The 23,727-nt window shown below is 49.0% G+C and overlaps 1 protein-coding gene across 2 annotated transcripts in view; it reads right to left on the bottom strand.

Moving 5' to 3' along the window:
- Window positions 1-694: 694 nt before the first annotated feature.
- Window positions 695-23,727, bottom strand: part of Atf7ip (activating transcription factor 7 interacting protein) — a 57,984-nt gene continuing 34,951 nt past the window's right edge. For both annotated transcript variants that reach the window (XM_013025115.1, XM_013025116.1), the window contains exons 3-15: window positions 22,566-22,652; window positions 20,808-20,953; window positions 19,367-19,504; window positions 15,790-15,855; window positions 12,987-13,060; window positions 12,437-12,525; window positions 10,260-10,871; window positions 9,622-9,686; window positions 7,577-7,661; window positions 5,266-5,427; window positions 4,123-4,305; window positions 2,260-2,372; window positions 695-1,757 (exon numbers count right to left, since the gene is read on the bottom strand). In XM_013025115.1, coding sequence (XP_012880569.1) covers window positions 1,338-1,757; window positions 2,260-2,372; window positions 4,123-4,305; window positions 5,266-5,427; window positions 7,577-7,661; window positions 9,622-9,686; window positions 10,260-10,871; window positions 12,437-12,525; window positions 12,987-13,060; window positions 15,790-15,855; window positions 19,367-19,504; window positions 20,808-20,953; window positions 22,566-22,652 — 2,240 coding nt within the window. In that variant the 3' untranslated portion in view covers window positions 695-1,337. The remainder of the gene's footprint in view (window positions 1,758-2,259; window positions 2,373-4,122; window positions 4,306-5,265; window positions 5,428-7,576; window positions 7,662-9,621; window positions 9,687-10,259; window positions 10,872-12,436; window positions 12,526-12,986; window positions 13,061-15,789; window positions 15,856-19,366; window positions 19,505-20,807; window positions 20,954-22,565; window positions 22,653-23,727) is intronic.

The following is a 23,727-nucleotide window of genomic DNA, read 5'->3' as shown; positions in this document are numbered from 1 at the left end:
GACCGGTGAGAAGCAACCAGAACCCCGAGAAAGAGGGCTCCCTAGGCGCCTCCCAGAAAGCCACTGTGGGGAGAAGGCAGAGACACAGGGGATGAAGCCCCGCACGGAGGGTGACGTGGAAAGCAGGGCCGCGCCTGACAAGTCCTCCTCCAAACACCTATCATGTCTCCACGCGATGGAGCCCTGCTCCCGCCTGTCCACCCGCGGACCTCACCCGAGCAGCCAGGGCACAGCTGCTGGGGGGGGGGGGGGTCAAAGTGCTCCGCAGACAACTGGGGGAGGGGGAGGGGGGGACCTAGAGCCAGCCTCTTGCTGGCACTACCAAACCACGCCCACGGGGCTGACCCGAGCCGTGAGCTCTTGAACTGATGGGCCTTGCTGGGGAGGGGGGGATGGGACGGAGATGAGGGGCAATGTCCTGAGCCCCGGGGCTTTCTCTTGGTCCATTCTCTGCAGTTAAATGATGGCCAGTGATAGAAGCCCGCGTCCTCCCAAGAACAAAGCTCCCCGAGCTCAGTGTAGTAATGCTACAGATGGGGGGGAGGTCCACGGACACACACACACTGGACACACGCAAGCACCACACACACATATGCAAACGTCCCACGGACACACACACATACATCACACGGACACACGGACGCCATATGATCACTCACCAATGTAACAAGGACACACGTATGTGGAAGTCACACGGACACACATGCATGCACACACAGGCCAGGTACGTGTGTGCACTGACGGGTGGAGGAGATGCACGGAGCCCCCGGGGCGGGCGTGTTTCTTTCTGGAGTTAACTTTTAAGGCACAAAACAAATGTGGAGCCAAATCAGGAAGGAGTGGCGGCGCGGCCACGCAGGAGAGGAGATGAAGATGCGTGGAAGGGTCTTCTGCGTGGAAGGGAAGCTACGTGGAGCCAGTCGCGGTGCTGTCTATTTCTTTGGGATTCGTCACGTGTGTGAACTTGCTCACGCGGGCATCTGGGGGGGCAGAAGGTGCGCCACGCACCCCAGCCCATCCTCTCCTTCCTTCCAGCTGAAGAGGAGGGGACCGGAGGGTGAAGATGGCAACAGACACAGAAATAGGAAAAAAAAAACAAAAACCAAAAACAACCCCAAACCCCACACCAGCACCCGCGCTTCCGCGAGGTGCGTATTTACACGTCGCACCCTGACCCATGCCTTGTCGTTGGGGCCGCGTGCACTGCGCACGGGCCGTGCACCGTGTAGTGTGCGCACATGAGTGTGCGTGCAGGCGGCGGTGTCCGGAGCGGTCCCGCATGCGCGCGTGGTGTGCACAGACGGAAGGGTGGCGCCCGGGGCGGGCGGGCCCCGGGCTTAGCTGTTCTGCGTGGACGCGATCACGTCCGTGGACTGGGGGTCGCAGAAGGGCCCGAAGCGGCCAAACACATCCTTGGCCCGCACGGCAAAGTAGTACTTGCTGCCGGACACGAACTGCGTGAGGGTGCAGGCCATGGGCAGCGGGAGGGCCTTCACCTCGCCGATCTTCTTCCACTGCGAGGGCGCCGTGGCACTGGGCTCCTCGTGGTAGGCGTACAGGTGGTAGCTGTCCACGGCGGCGCATGCGCGGTCCACCTCCAGCACGCTCCACGACAGCACAATGCCGTTCTGGCTCTGCACGCGCGCCAGCTTCAGGTGCGGCTTCTGTGGCAGGGACGTGCCCGCGGCCTCGGGGGGCAGGCGCTGCGGCTGGGGGGCCTCGGGCAGGGGCGCAGGGTGCACGGGTCGGGGAGCCTCCTGAGGAGAGACACGGATGCCCGGTTAATAGTGACCTGGGCGGGCAGCGGGGAGCATGGCACTCCAACAACTGTGGGGGCTCCCTGGAGCATGCGCAGAACCCTGCGGGCAAGGGGCATGCCCAACCACTTCCAAGACCAAGAATGCTGAGCTCCCCCCGGAAACCGAGAGCTGGGCTCAGAGACCCCAGAGATGCACAGAGATGGCCCACGCGGGACATGGGTGTGGAAGGGGAGGTGCGGGCACTGGTTTTCCATGAACGGACTGCTGTACGCCACACAGGAATGACAAGACGGCAGACTTCAAGGAGAACTAACAGTGAACGACGATCGGCTTCACTTCCTGGTCCCAGAGGACCGAGTGCACACGACCGCCACGCGCGGCTCAGTGGGGCCGCCCTCGGCTCCACCCGTGATGCACGAGCCACCACCTGGCTGGGCACGAGCGCCGTGGGGGCGATGCCGGCGCGAGGCGGCGTGCACGCGTGCTGCGCCACACTCACCGTGTGCACTTGCGGAGGGCGGTGGTGCACTGTGAGCTGAGGTCCGGCCGAGCCCAGTGTGAGTCCGTTGTTCACCACATAGGTGGTTGCTTGAGGCACTCGAACTGTAACACCTGCAACACCAAACGAGGGGGACACATCAGAACGCCACTGCGTGGGGGGGGTGGAGGTCTTGGGGGTGCTGATGAGAACATCTGATGGCAGCAGAGCCGCGTTTGTTTCTGAAATTCTGAAGGCAAAGTCATCCCAGCCTGGACGTGTGCAGTGAGCGGGGGTCACGGTGGAGCGAGGGCTGTGCGAGTTTCACACGCATGTCACTGGGACCACGAGAGAAGACAAGAAGAAAGAGGAAGACGTGAGATCCAAGAACAGGACATCAGCGCAGAAAGGCATACCTGTCCGCCCGCCAGAGGCCTGCCGGGACCTGCCCCGCCGGCCAGGTGCGGCCAGGTGCCCAGAGACCAAGTGAGATGTAAGAGACAGGCGGGCTCGAGCTGTCTTTCTAGAGACCCTGGAGTCTCACACTTTCAGCCACCACAGCGAGTGTAAGACATGCTGTGATGCCTGTGGAATGATCCTTCTGTCCACGTCCTCCTCACAGAGCAGATAGTCCACGCCACAGGAAACCGTGACATCCTCTAGAGCAAGCGGCAGGAAATCCAGAGCTATCTTTCCCATTGTGCTTCCTCTGGCACAGGGGGTGAGGAGGGTGGGGAGGGTGGGGGGCGCAGGCGCGGGGCATCCGGCCTGGGGGAAGCTTGTCTCCCAGAGCTCGCAATCAACAGGTCGGCTGCTCTCACACACCCGAGCAGGGCCAAGCACCTGCGACCCTCACGTTTTACCTGGATTACTCTCTCCTAAAAGCTACCATGTGCGGAGGGCATTTCCAGTTCCTTGATGCAGTTCCATGTCTCCTTGACATGCAATGAATGTGCCAAAGCTCAACTCTACGTGCACTAATGATATGTACAGTGAAGAAAAGCGAGAGCAAAAAGAGAAGCACAGGGAAGCCAGAAAAGTGAAGAGGGGGAGGGGAAAGGGAAAGCACAGGAGGAAGGTCAGACCAGAAAGATGGTGTGCGGGGTCTGCTCAAGACCTGTTCTTAACCCGTAGAGTTCAGAGGTGGTTCACTTTAGTTTGCTTTAAACTTGAAAAAGACATTTACGAAGCTGTTTTTCATCTAACCCCGTCTACTGCTGATCTATATTCATACCTGTGTATCCACACTAACATGCATATGTACAGACATTAATCCATCCTGCACAGTTCACACACACGCTACCGCACAGGCCCCTCTGACCTTTCCTTCTTGTATTTCTTCTGTCTGTACCCTAGAGGCTGATCTACACGTGATTACCCGATCAACCCTGCCCACTCTACCAGCCAGCGATGCCCACACCAGCACCAAACAGTACTTGGTGATGGCATAGGCCACAAATCAAAGGTTGCACTGAAGATAGCTAGCACCCAAACCAAAAGTGACACTGAAGATAGCACGCAAGCGCACACCAGGTGGCACCAGGTCCAGTTTGGTCTGGGTAACTTTCAGTAACACAGCTTTTATTTACTGCTCGGGAAAAAGTGGTTGTCGGCAAAACTGTGTGCATTCATTGTGTACTCAGGTTTTGAACTAAGCGCACTCTGTGGAATGACCGATTGTGCAATGCACGTATCTAATCGTACACGCACAACTGTTGCGTGGGGAGAATGTGCAGAGTCTTCACAATTTCCAAGTGCATGGTACACTGTTCGCAGTGCACTACACTAAGAGCCGCCAGGCAGCGAGCTCTGGCGCTTAGACTAACGGCTCTACAGGAGATCACCAAGCGAGCGCGAAGCGTGGGGAGAAGAGGAGTCTCTTACTGTTTGGGGGGTTGAGCTGACGCACGGCGGGCGCGGGCACAGCTGCTCCCCGCAGAGGCGCCTGGGCGGGCGGTGCGGGCAGGGCCGTGTAGACTACCTGATGGTTGGCCGGAGCCCGGGGGACGGGGAGTCTCGTGGTCACCTGAGTTACGGGACGATGCGTTACATTCACGGTGGTTGGAGCTAGTGGAAGCCAGAGAGAGAGAGAGAGAGAGAGAGAAATGAAGCAACATGCGTTAGGCCAACAGTATTCATTCACAGGGAATTAATTACCACTTCACGGGACGTGAGCTCGCTGCTGTCCTTGCAAGGACAGGAAGAGCAACGCGGCCACCAAAGATGAACAGTATAAATCCTCACTTCTGAGAAAGGGGGGCCGCGGCCACAGCGCAGCCCCCTCGGACCGTGAGAGTATAAAGAACTAGACTTAAGCATAGGTTTCCTACAGGAGAGGCCAACAATCGCCCTCTTCAAGGGTAGACTGCTCTTTTCAGTCTTGTGTTTTGTTTTGATGGCCCACTCCTGGGGCTTGAACTCAGGGCCTGGGGGCCAACAGATGCATTTATCAAAACAGGATTTACAGCACAGAGTTCTAATAATGAGGAGGATTCCTTTGAAAGCCTTTAGGAGAAGCCCAGGCTTCTTTCTACCAGGGCTGACCTCAAAGTCTGAGGCTCAGCTGATCCGCCCGTCTCAGCTTCCTGAGTAGCAGGGACTACAGGCACCTGCTACCCTGCTTGACAGCAACGGTGGTTTCTAAGTGCTAACATACTTCCGGTTAACAAGTGCCCTCAGCCATCACTCTGTAAGTCAACGCTGAGCGCTCTCTCTACAAGCGACTCTGGTATCTAAGTGAGCCTTGCATGGGGTAGAAACCCCAGCGGGGCCGCAGCAGCAGGAGGTTCGCTCCACGGAAGGGCTGCCCGCTGCCTGGCACCCACACGGCCTGCGTGACAGCCTGGAAACCCCTCATCGGTAAGATCTTGAAAGGGAAGAAGTGACACACGAGCGTTTGCTTCCCGCAGTCAAGTCCACAGCTTATACCACTTCAAGGTAAGATTCAGCAGCAGCAAACACTAGAGTGTGGTGCGGCTGGCAGCAGCCACGGGCACGGCCGCGGCCGCCCACTGCCCTGCGAGGTACCTGGAGGCAGCAGGTGGATGGTGGTTTGGGACGGGCCACTCGTGGGCACCCCAGATGGCGGTGGCGGCGGTGGTGGCGCAGGCTGGATGGGCTGCAGGGGGCGAGGCAGGGGCTGGGGTGACGTCATGGCCGGGACGGGCGTGTGGTGCAGCTTCTTGTGGTCTGGGAAGGAAAGGGGAGGCGTGAGGAGGTCCGATGAAAACAGAGCACACCGGTGTTTCCCATGCGTGTGATGTGTGCTTGCATTCACACGCCACTTTCAGCTTCCTGTGATGACAACTCCGGCTGTTTGAGTTGGATTTTCATTGGTGTGAAAACAAAGACTCACCAACACTTCAAGAATAATCAAAGACTCACCCACACTTCAAGAATAATCCTAATCCACAGTTACATAAACTCAGGATTTTGAATGAAGGAATCTCACTTGTAGATTCCAGATATCCTCTGAGTATAGTTAACGCCACTGCTTGTGTGAATCAGTGCATGTGTTTGTATACGTGTAGGTGTATACACCTATATATCAAGGACACGCTCCTAGACATAGACAAACACTACATGAACTGGTGAGATTTTTACCACGATTTTTGTTGTTGGTTCTGGGACTTGAACTCGGGGTCTAGGTGCTGTCCTGATCTTTTGCTCAAGACTAGCACATTTATCACTTTGTGCCACAGCCCACTTCCAGTTTTCTAGTGGTTCTTTGGAGATAAGAGTCTCAAGGGCCTTCCTGCTCAGGCTGGCTTTGAACCTCGATCCTCGGATCTCAGCCTCCTGAGTCACTGAGATGACAGGCGGGAGCCATCAGCACCAGGCTTTGCCATGATTTTGCATTTCAACTCTTCAAAGCTACACAGTTCATTTGATAACACAAATGATTGCTAGCCTTTAAAATAAAATGTCCATCAGGAGTCTCGTGTCAAGAAAAGTCTCCAAGAGCCCAGGAAATAAAAATCTCTCAAAAATGTCAAGGCCGCTGTGTGGGACTAGTGCAAGCTAAATCCTACTGCGGTGGTCCCCGCCTGCAGTCGTCAGCCTCGGCTGCGTGCTTCTGTGCTGCAATGGAGAGCATTCACTGACAGAGACCAGGTATGAGGCGCCTGTTTTCCACCTTACCCCAAACAGTCACACGTATGGAAACAGAACAGGGAAGCCCGCTTCACTGCCTCAGGAATGTGTTGCACACGTGTGTGCAAGTGTTCCACTGAAATGCCCGCAGTGCACATGCGCTAGTAGAAACACACATCGCCAAAGAAAACAAAACAATTTTTGCCCTATCCCTCAGCTCTTCAGCTCCAGGCTAGCACTCTACCACTTGAGCCACAGCGCCATTTCTGGCTTTTTCTGTGTATGTGATGCTGAGGACTCCAACCCAGGGCTTGCTAGGCAAGTGCTCTACCACTGAGCCACCTTCCCAGCCCCTTTATCTCAGTTTTTTTTTTGGGGGGGGTCCGGTCGTGGGGCCTGAACTCTGGGCCTGGGTGCTGTCCCTCAGCTCTTCAGCTCAAGGCTAGCGCTCTACTTCCGGCTTTTTTCTTTTTGCTTATGTGGTGCTGAGGAATGGAACCCAGGGCCTCAGGCATGCAAAGCAAGCGCTCTACCACTGAGCCACCTGCCCAGCCCTGATCTCAGTTTTAAACACACAACACACAAACCCAATATTGCCCTATAGCAACTGTCCTTAAAATAGGGTATTTACGTAAGGCTTGCTTTACGCATTGATTATTAAGCATCTGAAGGCTCTCGTTCATCAGCATAGCTGAGCACAGCCCCATCCATGAACGAAGTTACTGTGCAGCTGAGGAAGTGTGAGACACCGCTGCGGTTCTGGTCTGTGCAGAGGTGGACAGGGTAGCCTGGCATGGTGGAGACTCACGGGAAGCCCATGGAGCACTAGTGCAGCGTGTTCCCAGCGTGCCAGGGACCCACGGAACACATGATGCCAAGAACAAGGGCTGAAGCGCAGGAGGAGAACCAGGAACGGAGCTGAGGCCGGCGCAGCCTGGCCAGCTTGCACACGGGCCATCAGAGCATTACTAAAGGCCTTCCCTTGCATTTACACAGCACACAGACATCACACGAGCAATCCACGTGACTGACGTGCATTTCCAGTTAGGAGATGCGGAGAACAATTCATGTAGATTTAGAAGAGCTCAATCTAATTCCGTTCCCAGCCCCGCTGCTGACCCTCCACACCTAATCCCAGCGCACTGCCAACTAACTGCTCTGTCCTAGAGCACGCTGTGTCTCCTGACACAAGCAGGGGACTTGTCTCTGGAGGACCGAGGGCACTAAATGCCACCAGGACACGTACCTTGGGAAGCCGCGCCCGCGCCCTCCTCCTCATCCATCGTGAGATCGATGACTCCGCCCGAGTCGCTGCCAGGGGCCTTCCCACTCTGAAATACAAAATAGCATTTGCAGAACATGGTAGGCACCAGGGCCAAGTGCAGTAACGGGGGGGGGGGGGTGAGGAAGGACCGGCTCCCCGTGCAGTAATGGAAGGGGTCAGGCATGGGCAGGTCTAATGGGAAGAGAGGCGCATGCGTGGGCCGAGCCTAGCACAGTGATAGAGGGGAAGGGCACCCGCAGACTGGGCCCTCTGGAGCACTGCATGGATTTTCAAGAAGATGCCCTACTGTCAGCTCACACCCCAGGAAGCTGGCGAGGGAAAGCACTGCTGAGTAACACCCAATTCCAGAAAGGAATTCCAGCAGTTTTGTGAATGAAGCTGTCCCCTCCCCCCTCCCCCTCCCCCAGTCATTAAAACAATTAGCCATTGTAACGGTTAGGAGACTAACAAAACAACCATTCACCTTCTGACACTTCAACTGCTAACTAGCTTATTCTAAAAATCATTTATGAATGAATATCACCAAAATAACAGAGACAATGCCAAACAACACCAACAACAAAAGAAACATACCTAGAGTCCATCCAATTTCCCAAGCCACTGATAGCATCCTTATAAGGATAATTAACACAGTCCCCTACCCCCAAAATGCTACTTTAAACATAGTGTAGGTGATAACCATCTCCAGAGCCTACCTCCTGAGCCAGAAAGCCCCGCTCTAACAGCTCCCACGAATTAGCTATGCAAATTAGTGTTCAAAGATCATTTGTCAATTTCTCAAGTATGGACATTGAAGCATTGTGATGATCATCAAGACATACATACATACACATGTATGAATGTATTGCTTAACCACATATATGGCACATGGTAACTGCACACATGGTAACTGCAATACATCATAAAAATAACTTCCATTACTATATCGGACTGAGATCAACTCCAATTAGGGGTTTCATTTGTTAAACTCAGATTTTGTGGCACTAAATTAAAATTCTAGTTTCAAAAAATATAGGCCTAATCTCAAGCGAAAGTTGCTATTCTAAGGGTTTGGGGTTTTTTTTGTGTGATTTCACAAGAATGACATATTTACAAACATGTACCATCATTTGGTTAATTTCAAAATTAAAAGTTTCTAATGGTCTCCAAAGAACGTGAAATATTCTGCTATCTAGCAGAAGCCAGAGTTTTCTGATGCTGCTGACTTGTGAAACCTCGCCCGGCGTCGTCTGTCGTCGGGCTGTGGAGCTGGGAGCGGCAGTGCCAAAAGCTGGCGGCAAGCAGCGCAAAACCATTGCTATAAAATTAGCGCGGTGGGGTCAAAGAAGACTGCAGGAGGCTGTGTGGCCCCCAGACCTCAGCAAGCCAAGGCTATGCATGTAGGGCCAGCATGTGCTCCAATGTGCACGCAGGCCAGGCTGCGTCAGACAGACAGACAGACCACCGAAGACAGATGGTGTGGACCTGAGTTTCACTGTCTAGGTGCTGACCAGCTATAGTGAAAAATGTGACCACCTCCCAAAATAGCTCAGGCCCTGACCCAGCTGCCCTGGGCTCTCTTTACAGCTGTGCTGCTGGGAGGGGGTGCAGCCAACGCTGGACCCCGACTCAGGTCGAGGTGTCTTCCCCTAACGCTCTGGTTCCACTCCTGCCCACTGAGCAAACTGCAATCAAGAAAATAACCTGCAACTGGCTTCATGAATCTTTCTAGAAAACAAACAAACTGGAAGATGATCTCCATTCCCTAAGAACTTGAACACAACTGCAGAGAGCAATGTAAAAGGGAAGACTCCGGTCTTCCAACATGCTGATAATCTAAATGAATTTGCATTTTCACTACATCTAATACATTAATGGTTCATGCATCTAACCAAGAAGCTGGGAGAAACCATATGGGCCTTTGTGCAAGACAGGCTTGCACTATTATACATCGAGTCACAGATACCGAGGGAAAGCCGTGTTTTAGAGTGTGTTGAGTTTTACTGGGAGAGAGAAGGCAATCTTACCTGTGACGTGCTATCGGCCGCTTTCTTATTAATAGCAGCATCTACTGTTTTGTTTGCCTGGTTTTCTGAGAATTGAAAGAGAACAATTTCATCAGCTGTCTACCGACGTAGGTACAAGGTCAGATGGCTTCATATGTAACAACTCTCCTTAGTCTTCACGGCTGCTTTGCTGCTAGCATTTACCGTGTAGTAAATGGTTTTCTCAGAGTCACCACGGCAAATGCACAAACCAGATAAACAAAGGTCAAATACCCACTGACCCAGTCACTGAAAGTCAGATATTCTAAGGAATACTTAAAGGGAAAAAAATCATTGAAGATCTTCCAGTGAGGCAAATGGTTAAACAGAAAGATTCTCTAACAGAGCTGGTGGCTCATGCCTGTAATCCCAGCTACATAATGGTTGGACTTGAAGACGCAGAGGTGCACTTCACCGATCTATTTATTAGATATTGTGCACGTGTATCAACTTAGCACAATGTGCCCCCAAAGAGAGACAAAAACTGCACCTCCATACGGAAGCAAACAACCTCCCTGTCCACCTCCAATCGCACCCACTCTGGGGGGTCTTGAGCGTTACTAACAGCGATTCTCCCGCCTCTGTGCTTGGAGGCTGTGCAGCCAAACTCAGCCACTCACCGGGTCTGGGCGCGGCAGGGCTGCTGTGCTCAGCAGGGGACGAGGTGCTGAAGGCAGAGATGGGGATCTTCATCTGGATGGGGCCCCGGGGGCTGGAGGAGCTGTAGAGGCCCGATGGGCCCACAGGAGGCAGGGACGTGCGGGTGGCCTGGACGATGGAGTGGGCCGTGGGCACAGCCTGCACAGCCAGCGTGGCGCTCCTCTGCATGCCGGGGCTGGGCACGGGAGGGGCGCCGCCCGGCTTGGCGGGGTTGGGCAGGGGCGGCAGGGAGACAGGGTTTTTGGTCAACCCGCTCACGGCGGGTGGGCTCTGCACGGAGATGAACTCCACACTGCCCGACGGCTGGTTGGTCACGATTGTGCCCGGGTGGCTCTGGAGGAGCTGAGGCTGGGAGGGCACGGCCACCGGCACGTGCAGGATCACCGGCAAGGACTGGAGGGAGATGGTGGGCTGCGGGTTGCCACTGGGCACCTGAGAAGTGGCCACCACAGTGGCCGTGCTGGGTGCGGGGACAAGCGGCGCGGCCGTGAGTGAGCCCGAGGTGGCCGGCGTGGGCAGCTTGGGCTGGCTACTGACCACTGCCGCCGGGGCAACCAGACTGGATGAGGACACTGCAGAGAGAAAGCACCAGCATGAACTCAGCGCCCCCATGAGGCAATGTGCAGTCACTACAGCCCATCCAGGATCCCCGTACCGTGTGTGCACAGGGGCGTGGTATGTGTAGTGAGATTGAGTAAACATGAGTGTGGAGGGGCGCTGCCCCAGGGCCCAGGAACCTTGGAAAATGAACCACAAGCACAAGCACTTCAGAGCGACTAGGAAGGTCTGAAACACTAGCTGACACTGAAATCTGATTCAATGCTACGCACTGGTTTCCAACCACACAGGACACCTGCAGAGCTGCTGTACAGTACCAGCAGCTCACAAACCCAGCGGGAAAGCTTGATCCATTTGCAGCATTTAACAGGAAAACTTGGTCAGGGTACTTGATACTTGGACCCTGGGAAACCTGGCTGCGTGCATCTAGCTTTCTGCCATTCCTTAGGAAAATCTCTGTACACACTCTACCCACAGCACGTGACCCAGACAAAGGAGAAAGACGTGTCCCCAGAGACTTCCAGTGCTTGGGACTCAACTACAGAGGTCTAGCCTCATGGGGCAAGGGTAGAAATAAATAGCTAAACTTGCTTCTGACTGACTCACAATCTTTCTACAATCACAGGCGCACTACAGCAGTGATTCCAATCTAGAAAACACTCTTGATTTTCCGAGAGCTTTCCAGGGAGTTCACTCGTGAAAGCTCTGATGACAATGAAGGGACATCTGACTTTTTTGCGGGGCGACAGCTGTGCTGAGCTGATGGTGGCGCCTGCCATCTCCCCCCCTCCTCTAATGGGTACAGGAGGACTGCTACTAACCAAGGCAGTGGAGTGGCAGCCCTGTCACACGTTATTGAACTCGAGATCCTCCTGCCAGGGCCTCCTGAGGGCTGGGATTACAAGTGTGCACCACCACACCCAGCTAGACCTTCCTTCTCGAAGCAATGACTTACAAGAACTCAGTGAGTAAGAACAATTCCTTAGTCTGGTTTCATACTCTGGTTTGTGCTAACCCTGAAGAAACTACTAGCTTGGCGTCAGCAAGACACATCCGGTTATCTAAAATTGAGGGGCTGGCCTTTTTCCGGTCTCCACAAATTGCCAGGGGCTGGATAGCTTCCTTCTACTTCAGCCAATCAGCAAACAGAACCATGCCCCAAGCCACTCCCTTCCACTGTCCGTGAAGGTGAATGGCAATCTAGTGCTCAACCACTATTTTGGAAACTACCACTATTTCTTCATTTATTGGTGTTTCATATCATGGATGACTACTGGTAAATGGGCAATTTTTAAAAGAACCTTGGTGTGACTTCTATTGGTATAATGTACACAAGTTCCCAGGGTTTCTTAGTAGTCTGATAAGACGGTGAAGAGACATGCGGGTGAGAAAGTTTGGGAACTGCTGCACAGGAATTGAATTCTCTGTATTCTCCCGTACACATACTTAGCTATGATGCTAAATTGTTAGTAATATTTCATATGTAGACCTCCGTCTCTGTTTTATAGCCTGTTTCCAATCTCAAAAGAATCTAAGAGAACCCAACCCTGAGTGGTTTTCTGATGTTCAAAACTCTTACCTGTGTTCACAGGGGTCTGGAACGATGGCGGCGCATTCTCGCTTACATTTCTTTTGGACTCCAGCATCTGCCTCACTGTGCCTGCAGTTCTATGGAACAGACACGCGTGCGCAGGTCAATGGGCAGGCCTGGGGCGGGGGAGGCCAGACTTGGGCTCTGCCACCCAACTCCACAAGCAACGCCACCCGGACTCAGTTGGCGTATGATGGGGTCTATGGCCTGGTCTTCTAAAATCAGCAGCCCTGACCCCAAGACTGAGTGGATGGAGCCCTTCTCCTTCCTTAAGAGACCAGGAATGGCCGGTGCATAAGGAAACACGCAGGGGACTGCAGGGGAGGGGCAGGGGCGGAGCATTGGCCAGGCACAGTATCGGCCTTAGGTTTGATCCCCAGCACGCACACGCACACGTGCACACGAACACACGCTACACGGTAACAAAATAGTCCTTTCTATATTAGCAAAAGTAGTATCTACAGATGGGCAATGTAGCAAAGCAGAAAGCACACTCCCACATTATTTTTCCTGCCGATCACAGAGTGCGTAGCCTCACCTGTACACCATGTTGTTATTGCTGTTGATGTCATTCACGGGCTTTCCTGGGGACACGGGTGGGTTTGGTGGGCTCTGGCACGAGGAAATACCAAAGTTAAGACCCAAAATACAAACTTTTCTTTCTCAAAAGAGGAATTTTCAGTGCTTTCTCCCTATGTGATAGGTCATTTCTGTCACGCAGTGGAAAACATGACTGGTGAAGACAAGAATTTGAACCTGGCGTTGTACCTGGTGACTGCAGCTTGTCATTTTCTCTGTGGAAGACAACTGCTCATCATCTGAGGATGAACACTGTAATTCCTATACCTCAGTGATCTTAGGAAAACATAAAAAGACGAAAACGGCCAACTTGCCAACCCAGCAGAAATTCAACAAAAGAGTCGACATGTCTAAAGTCACAGATCAAAAATTCTCAAACCAAATTTATTTTTAAGGTTTTGTTTTTAAAACGCGTACCCATCTCTATGTGACTTGAGTAATCTCACAAAAAGACGTCCCAATTTCAGCTCTGTGCCCTCAAAGCCAAAGAAATAGAAATGAAATTCTAACATCCACATATTAGTTACAAGTCAAGTTTCTGATAACAATGCCCTCCTTATTCATTCCATAGAAGAACAAACCACATGACTCTACTCAACATTTAATATAGTTCACTTTGATCAAAAATTCTCAAATTCCACTGCACACACACACCACTGACCAGCCTTCTCCCTCCTCAAACTCCAAAGAAAGGTAGAATCAGGGAACACGGAACAAGGACACCATTTAACTGACCCTAAAGAAATAGAGAATCCAATAAAGAATTCAAAATAATTGCTATTAAGATGCTTGGGGAGATAAACTAAAGCAAACCAGAAAGAGGATGCATGAGTAAGACGAGTATCCACAGAGAATCAAGTTTTGATGCTGCAGCGTAGCAACTTTATCCTTGTTCCCTTTATCCTTGGATGCCAGGGACAAGTAACTTTATAGAGAACAGAGTTCAGAGTTCTGCAGGTCCAAAGGAAGGGCTGGTGCTGCCTTTTGTTAGCAGTGTTCCAGGATGGTGCACAGCACTACATGAGGGGAGATGGGAGGTATTCGCGTGTACGTGTGTGTGCGCATGCGCACGCATGCTCCATCTGCCTCTGGTCTCTCCCTCTTTCCCATCAGTCATCAGGACCTGTTGGCGCAGGGCTCACGCTGGTGGCCTTGTCTGTGCCTCACCTTCCGCCTCCAGAGGCTGCAGTCAGATTTAAGTTTCCACCGTCTTTCTCTTTCAGGTAGGGATTGTATTTCAAATTATGAGCCTTTGGAGGAAAGGCTGGAGTCCTTCCTATCCAGATCGTGGCCCGAGGTGCGTGCCTGACGGGCAACCCTCCCTGCCGCGCGCGGAGGGCACACCGGGCCCAGTGAAGAGACGAGGCCACACCCCTGAGAAAAGGCCAGAGGCAATTACTGGGCCAGGAAAACAAGAAGCAAGAAGGAAGCAGAGCCAACGGGCGCAGGAGTCCAGTACACGGCCCGTGTGAGAACACACTCCTCCATGCTGCCGCCCTCGGCAGCCCGCCACCCGCAGCACACACAGCTGCTGAGTTCGGACACAAGAAGGAATGGAGAAAAGGAAAACTGACACCGTGCTCAACAAAATGGAAACGTCCAAGGCCAAATGCTTCTCATGTAAAACGGCTCGTGGGCAATCACATCATGTGAGACCACAATGAAGAGCCTAGATGACCAAACTGTCACCTGGAAAGGTGACTCTCTGGGACAGTGACAACACACGCCAGCTGCTCCGGGGAAGAGAAGCAGAGCTTAAAAAGCTTAAGAGAGGAGGTGGGAAGCAGATTGTGAAGAGAAGCCTGGATCCGACGTGACAGAAGAGCTCTGTGTCGTAACTGAACCATCGGCCAAGCCTAGTGGTGAGGCTTACACGAACCCACACACGCGATCCAACTGCACAAGATACACACATGCGCGTGCTCACAACACAAGAATGAACGAATGGAAAAGCCAGCCACATTGCTGACGTCCTGATGTTTGGTTCTGACCTTGTGCTAAGATAGAGCACTAACTCTCACATGGGTAGAAGCCAGGTGAGACGCACAGGACCTCTGAGCAATCTATCACTGCTTCAAACTAAATTGTTTGTTAAACAGTCAAGTAAGGAAAATATAAAACTGTGTTAACACTGAAACTACTTGTATAAGTTACACAAGAATGATTTTAATTACTGGCAATTATGATAGTCTAGATAATGGAGCTATAAAGAACAAAGAGACTGTAATTTGCTCAAATGAAAAAGTTCAAGGGGAAAGAAATTCAACTCATCTGTAACATAGTATGCAGCTGCTGGATGAAAAATATAAAGAATAAAAGAACAGTAGACTAGTAAGTAATAGAGCGTAAGGCAGACTGCAGAGGACAACTACTAGCCTGTGATGTGTGGACTTAACTCTTTACTAAAGAAAATGCTGCATTTGTCTTAGGCACTGACTGCACTGTGTCCCCTCTGCTGGAGAGCTGCAGGAGCAACAGTACTGGAGGAGGAGGGGCTGAGGCACAGAGGGACACAACCTGTACTAGGTGTGACACTGCAAGGAGAGACAAATCGCAGCCACCTTAAGGATGGACAGGAAGTGCAGCTGAGGATGGAGTCACACAGCATCACCGGTCCTGGAGAATGTGCTTCAAGCTGCAGCTCCGGGAGTGTAGTAGTGTGTATTATAAATGCCAATTTCAACTTGTAATAAAGTAAAAAAAAAACACTTTCATGACAGCTCAGTGTTTCCTAAAACTGCTGCATTAGCAGAAACTCTTACCTCTTGTCTTTTCTTAAGGTCTTCTTTGGCTGCTCCAAAGCGTTTGGTTAACCTGGCTACCTTGGCCTGAAATGGAAGAAACATGAGAAGAAAATCAAGTGGCAATCTAGCAGTGAAAAGGCCACACAAACCTACCCCAAATCCCCAGGTAACCGGCTGCTGAGAACATAATTAAGAGCAAAGTGTGTTCACTAGCAGCTGAGCCTGGCCCTGAGTGACTCCATTTTATACAACAGCAGCTCGCTCCACTTTGACAGCACAATTTGTGCATGCAAGTAAACAACCATCTCCCCGGCGCCACCCGGGAGTCAGAGTGACAATTACCTCTCTGTGGCCCGCGGGACCACGAAAGGGGTGACACGGATCAAGATGCAGCGTGCTCGACCCGACTGACAGAATTAAAGCTACTTAATAATAACAGAATCAAATTAGAAGTCAACTAAAACCACATCATAGTAAAACTACGCAATATTTGTACATAATTACTTTTTCCTCCCTTATAGAGAAATGACGGAAGCCCATCCGTCTGCAGTATGATGAAAGTTGGCCTCCCCAAATGACAAATGGTGCCCAACAAGCAAGGAGAAGGTGAGCGTGCTTCATTCGGCTGATAGAGTGAGCACTTCTGGGTTGATGGGAGGCCTCACGTCTGCAGCCGAAGCTGAAATGCACCGGGCATCTGCGGCACTGCGTGGAGCTCGGGCATCTGGGCATGCATCTATCTGGGCATGCGCTGGCCTTGGAACACATCCCCAGAGACCAACAACGACTACATTTGCGGATGGCTCATCATTTTATTACACAGACACTGCTGCGCACAACACAAGGCCAAATTTAGGAACTACCATGGAAGATTACCATACCCAACCTAGTTATCCTTTCAAATCCATGGAGAACTAGACCTTCTCAGAGAAGGTCCAACTCAAACAATTCATGACCATTTAAGCCAGGAATCATACACACAGATGGAGAAGTCACCAACATGAAAGCCCAGTGAAAGTAAAGTTCACAAGAGAATTAGAAAGGAAAGAAAACCATCTACTCAGTACATCAGCGATCGCCTCCTGAGAAAACAAAGGAGAAAGGGACAAAACGAACAGAACTTAAGTCAACAAGGAAAACACAGCAAGATTGCAGGCATCAGCAATTATCTTTCAATAATAAGTGAATATCCATGGTATTAACTCTCCACTTAAACACAAGTGGACATAAAGGGGCAGAGTGCTCTGCAGACAGGAACAGGAGGTGACTTCAGGACCCCCCTCACCCCATGACATCCTCCAAACACCAGACACAAAAAGGAACAAGCACTTCAGGTTAAAATGCATAACCAGTCAATAACAGACATGTACAGAGCACGCCCTCCAACAGCAGCCCATGGAACTTTCTCCAAAATAGATCGTATTATAGGCCACACAGCAAATCTCAACAAATACAAAAAACAAATCATTTCTTTTATCCTAAACAGATGATGGAAAGAAATAATTAAAAAAAATCAACAGCAAGAAAAACTCTACTAATACATGGAAACTGATCAATGTACTTGTGAAAAAATTGGGCAAATTAAAGTTTCTAGGATGAAATAAGACAAACTAACCAGAAGCTTTGGGACACAGCAAAAACAGTTTTTAAGAAGGTTTGGTAGATAGATATATGAGTGCCTATATGATACACCTTGAGAACTAAGAAAAACAAAAGCCAAATCAGAAAGTATTACATGGATAGACACAAAGAACAGGGTGGAAATGAATGTAATAGAGGCTAACAGAACAAGACAAGGAATCAAGGAAATGAGACTTTGTTCTTTGAGAAGACAATTAAGATTAACAAACCCTTAGCCAAACTAGAGAAGAGAGAGAGAAGACTTAAATTTAAAAAATATTCCAACAGATTCCAGTGAAAACCAGAGAATCATTAGGATGTGCTTTCAATACATATATTTCAATAAATTGTAAACTCTAGAAGGAAAAGGCCTATTTCAAGACACAAATGACATTGAAATGAAACTGAAAGGCTAAACTACTTCAGCATGCCTAAGAGCAGAGAACTGAAACAGCAATATTTCCTAACAAAGAGCAGCCCAGACCAGATGTATTTACTGGTAGATTCTAAGGCCTTTAAGAACTGCCAACTCATGATCCAGAAAACTGAAAGGGAAGGAACGCTACGAAATTCACTCTATGAAGCCAGAATTACCCTGACACCAAAACCAGGTCAGGACAAAAGTAAGCGATGCGCGGATTTCTGATAAACGCAGACCGAAAAACTCTTAGTAATTAATTCTTAACAAAACAGATTGTAACTTCAACAACACATGAAAACCACCGGGCACAAAGCAAGTTAGTTTTGATCCAGGTAGGCAAGGATGGGTCTAAGTAGGCAAATGGATCAATGTCATGCAGCAAATAATTGCAAACAAGGGAATTGTACCATCACCTTAACACATGCAGAAAAAGCTTTTAACAAAATGTCAGTCCTTTATGACGAAAAGCCCTGAACAAAGTTGAAACAGAAAGAAACACACCTCTACATAATAAAGACTCTTTAGAAACCTGAAAGTATTTCTTCTAAAGTCAGGAATGAGACAAATGCATCCACTCTCTCCACTCTTCTTGAATTCTTAGCCAGAGTAATATGGTCAGAGAGAGATACGAAAAGGAAAGGTGTCCAGTTATCCCTGTATGCAGACAACATGACTACACTTGAAATCTCTAAATACTCCCACGCAGAGCAGCAAGATAACCAATCAGCATAGAAAGTAGATGGCTTTTCTAAATATACTAATAATGAACGCAATGAGAAGGAATCAGGGAAATAGTCCTATTCATGCTAACCTCAAGAAACAAGTAAGGAAATAGACTATTTAACCAAATAGTCTAAAGACTATTACAGTGAAAGAGATAGAAGTCCTGAAGAAGAAATGCATTGGAAGAAAAGAGACCTTCCATGTCCACGGGCTAGTAGTAAATACTGAATGTAAGACCCATGGAGGAAGTGAACTGATAAAATGCTTTTGCACATACAGCAGGTTACCTATCAGTCTTTCGTGAATGGTGATTAAACCTGAAAGAACCGAACAGCAGCACACATCCAGATGCAACACCGTGTGAAGGAAGAGCCCAGCCCCAGAGCAAGGGGACGCCGCTGCAAGGCACGGACATCCAGACCATCCATCCACTTGCTAGCTGGAGAGGAAGGAAGCATAGGGGTGGGCCACAGACTCACACACACACATACACATGCATGCACATCGTGCGCACGCGCACGCACGCACACGCGCGCGCGCACACACACACACACACACACACACACACACACACACACACACACACACACACACACACACACACACACACACACACACCAGCCCTCAGAGCACCGACCCTATTGACATCGACTCTCTCAGGTAATCTTGCTTTGTAGGTAAAGCCACTCCACTGGGTTGGGTTGATAGCAGCCCTGGGACGCTAAGGCCCCTCTGACTGCTCACAGTTAGAATGTCAATGTATTTTAGTCTTCCGCGATGGCACACCGCAGGGAACACATTGTACAACGCTAGCAGCCGGTGCTCACAAACCTGCAGCTCGGTAAGGACGGTCTTGTGCCTTTTGTTACACTCGATCTTCTCCACTCGCGTTTTCAGCTCCGCCAGAGTCTTGTCAAACACAGCACACTGCAGCGCACACAACTTTTCTTCCAGTAACCACTGCACAACCTAAAGAAACACCCAGTCCTCATTCTATATGCTGTTCTGCAGAAGTCAATCAGCAAGCAAAACAACAGCAAGAAGTATGTATACAAGTACATATAAAATGATGATAATTGATTAACTCTAATGAATGAAACTGCTTAGCTGGTTAAATACACCCCACAATCGATTCTACCTGCTGAAAACCCCTACTTCCATTTACGTGGGTGGCATCGACCTCAAGATGGTAGAGTAAAATTGTGAAGTTTAAGTACTTTCTTCCCATAGCTCCTGTTCCAATAATTTAAAGGAAATTAAAGCAGTGGTTTAAAAAAATTCTGTTCTACTATACATTGGTTAGTTCTTATGAGATGCACTAATAATGCTTGTCTATCCTATACAACATTTCTAACCACCTACTTACAATTCGCATTATTGCTTCATTATGACAAACAAAACACAGGATCCTCAGCAGACCCATGAACTACACCTTTCCAATGCAAGCTCTCGGTTCACTTACAAGTCTGCACAGTTCTTACACACTTCGCCTCTTCATAATCCTAACACAGCTAACAGACTAACATTATCTAAATATGCAGAACAGAGATGAGACAAGGAACAAAGTATCGCTGTTTTTATTGTCATGCTGTTCCTTTTTCCAGAAAATGTGGGTATCTGGTTTTTATCTCAGCGGAAGAATCTGGCTTTATAAAGGCACAACTGAATATACAATGTTCGAAAAACTAGCCTCGCCTGAGTTTTGAGGTATTTACTATAAGGATCAGTGAACACATTTTGAAAATACCTAAAATAGTGAGTGTTTTTGTTCTTTCTGTCTCCCCTGACAAATTTATGGGGAAGACTTTCACAATCCTTCCATATTTCTTTCCCTAACACTAAAGCACATAACAAAGATTTTAGAATGCACAGGTGTACAACTAGGAAATCACCTTATTTGAGCACTAAAAAAATACAAGGTACAAAATCTATTTAATAATAAGACTTCATAAGCTCAACCATTTCACATTGTCTCTTTCCATGATAAACTGGATGTCAGTTAAACATAGAATGCTATCATACCACAAATCTAGAAGCATCACCATTCTTTTCTGCTGTTGCTGTTGGCATTAGGATTCGAACCTGGGTCTTTGTGCTTGCCAGGCACACACTGGAGCCACGCCCTCAGGCCTTTATGCTTGTGCTCGCACCTGGGGAGGCTCGGGTGTGAGTCTGTGCACACTTCCACAGGGCCGAGTGTGTGTCCCCCCCATCACACATGGTTGAGATGAGTTTCTGGGCCGTGGGCCTTTTAAGTTATCATTTACAACACCTTTTGAAGCTTTTGATGAATGTCTCCTTTGGCAGTAATCTTTACTTGAAGCTCTGCCTCGTATTCGTCCTCTAAGTACCTTCGACGTTTGGACTGTACATTGTCTATGTCCTCTGATTTAGAACGTTTTCTTCTTGAACACTCACCTGAGGGCAAAAGCCACAGTGATTAGTCGGGTGTTTTCATGACAAGATTTGTTAACTATCTTCCACCCTCACAATAGGATTCTTAACCAATTCTCTTACGAATTGCATTTTATGTATATACTTTTAGCTATGAACATCAGGTGACATTTTCAGAACGCTAAGAACTTTCTAATGACTAAGCAACATTCGCCATTAAGTGCAGAACCTCTTTCCCCTGAAAACAACTAGTAAAATGGAGAATTCTCTATAGCTACGCCTGCAGCAAGTGGAGATCATCTTGTATTCTTTCCCTTACTAAATCCCACACACAGTGTGCACAGTACTCTGAAAAAAATACAGAATGTATTCTAACATCACAGACTTCTGTCAAGTGTACATAGCTTGGATTATTTCATTCTTCTGCCTCAGTAAATATCGGACAACTGCTTACCCCCCCTAGACTTAAGAAAGCAACAGTATTCTTTTTTTATTTTGTCGGTCGTGGGGCTTGAACTCTGGGCCTGGGCGCTGTCCCTCAGCTCTTCAGCTCAAGGCTAGTGCTCTACCACTTGAGCCATAGCTCCACTTCCGGTTTTCTGGTGGTTTTTGTTGGAGGTAAGTCTCTCACAGACTTTCCTGGGCTGGCTCTACACGGCGATCCTCAGATCTCAGCCTCCTGAGTAGCTAGGATGACAGGCGGGAGCCACCAGCGGCCAGCTAACAACAGTATTCTAATAGTTACTTTTAACATATCTTAGTGGATTTGGAGCATATACAGCTAACAAAATTAATGTTACCGCGAAAGTGCACCTGAGCTTTAGGGCGCAGACTGAAGTGGTAGAGCACTTGTCTAGTGTGTGTGGCTCTGGGCTCAATTCCTAGTACTGGAGGGGAAGTGGTTGGGGGCGGGGAGAAGCGTGTGACATTGATTACAAATGTGCTTTAAAAATCAGCTACAACTTTAGGTGATCTCCAATCATGTTGCCATTCATTGGATCACAAGCAGATTTCATCTGGTTTATTTTACAATGTCTAAAATTCCTCATATCTTCTCAATATGATCATATTAATCCCCCCCCACCTCCCTCTACTCTATACACGGAGACAGCACGGGTTCTAGCCGCGCCCCATGGCGCCTGTTATATAACATGACCATCGAGAAGAACCATGAGACAGGGAGGACTAAGGGCAGTTTTTTTTTTTTTTTTTTTGGTCAGTTGTGGGGCTTGACCTCTGGGCCTGGGTACCGTCCCTGCGCTCTTCAGCTCAAGGTGCTCTACTGTTTGAGCCACAGTGCCACTTCCAGTTTTCTAGTGGTCTTTGTTGGAGGTAAGAGTCTCAGTTTCTTGTCTGGGCTGGCTTTGAATCACAATCCTCAAATCTCAGCCTCCTGAGTAGCGAGAATAATAGACGTGAGCTACTGGCGTCCAGGTGGCCATCATTTTTTTTGTGGACGTGTAATATAAATAAAATACAAACGCTGAAGTGCACGCAATAACCCACTCAGTTATCCTTCAGTCATCAGCCTTCAACTGTAAGGCTTTGCAGTTACTCATGGGCAGAAACGTGTGTTATTCCATGGCATCTGCGGCCAGAAACAATAATGAGCATTTTTCAAACACTACACACATACTTTTCTCAGAAGGCCTCTCCTCCTCTTCCTCTATGACTGGCTCTTCCTCCTCAGGTTTGCTGTCCTTCTCAGTTGTTTCTACTTCTGCTGTAACGAAAGCAGAAAAGGAAATCCTTTCCCATGGGAATTCATGTCAGATGAAGCAGCAGCAAGACTTCCCATGTTCATAGATTAGTAGGAATCAAATATTGAGCAGAAGATCCACAGAGGAAGGAAATGGATATTAACTCATTGGTTTACACTTTTAGTAACCACTCAGTCTCCAAACTATACTCTTACAAAGTCAGAGCCCCAAAATGTGAAATTCTGCAAAGAAAATGGGAGCGCAACCTGATGGGCATGAATAATCGAGTGCACATTCAGCCATTATCTAATTCGTAATAAACAACATGGATAAAACAATTCGTAATACAGGCTTGAAAGCAAGACGGTTTTCTCAATAATTTTCTATCACTAATAAAATAATAAAATGTGGAAACAACTCTTGTGTGCGTTTAGATTCCTTTAAATTTGTAAAACTAGAACAGTGACAGTGGCAGGTTTAAAAAAAAAATTAGAAAACTTCTGATAAACTCAACTTTAACCAGAGCGGTACAAAGAATCATGTGATTTTCACAGTAGGTCACAGGGCAATTCATAAACAAGGAATGGAAAGGCTATCCTGAATGCAACAAAAACATTCCTTGAAAATACTTCGTTAACACTGTCAAGGAGTAGGCCTGGTGCTTTCTAGATCTCTCCTCCATATAACCTACATGTGCCATGATACACACGGGAACAGTAATAGTCGGAAAGACTGAGTGATTTTTCTAAGAGGTCCATAAAATATGATTGATTAAAAATGCTACAGAAAACAGAGCTGAACGTGTCTCTAGAAGAGTAACTACCCAGCAAGCATGAGGGTCCCAGTTCAAACCTTGTAACCAAAACCAAAACCAACTTATCTCCAAAAGCTGCTATGATACACTGAAGGAAGATCTTCCATTTTTTTCTACTAGGCCTGCCTCCTTATTCTTACTTGGAACAAACAAGAAAACGCTGTTCATGCTACCACGCTTTCCCTCACAGACAATGCCATAAGATACAACAAAAACCTTGTCATGTAATCTGATGGGCATAAAAGGTTTTATTCAGTAATGATGCTTGAAGTTAACTACAAAAG

This window comes from Dipodomys ordii, unplaced genomic scaffold, assembly GCF_000151885.1.
Source record: "Dipodomys ordii isolate 6190 unplaced genomic scaffold, Dord_2.0 Scaffold81, whole genome shotgun sequence".
Classification (NCBI taxonomy): Eukaryota; Metazoa; Chordata; class Mammalia; order Rodentia; family Heteromyidae; genus Dipodomys; species Dipodomys ordii.
Note: the sequence above shows the minus strand (reverse complement) of the source record. Positions and strands in the feature narration are given on the sequence as shown.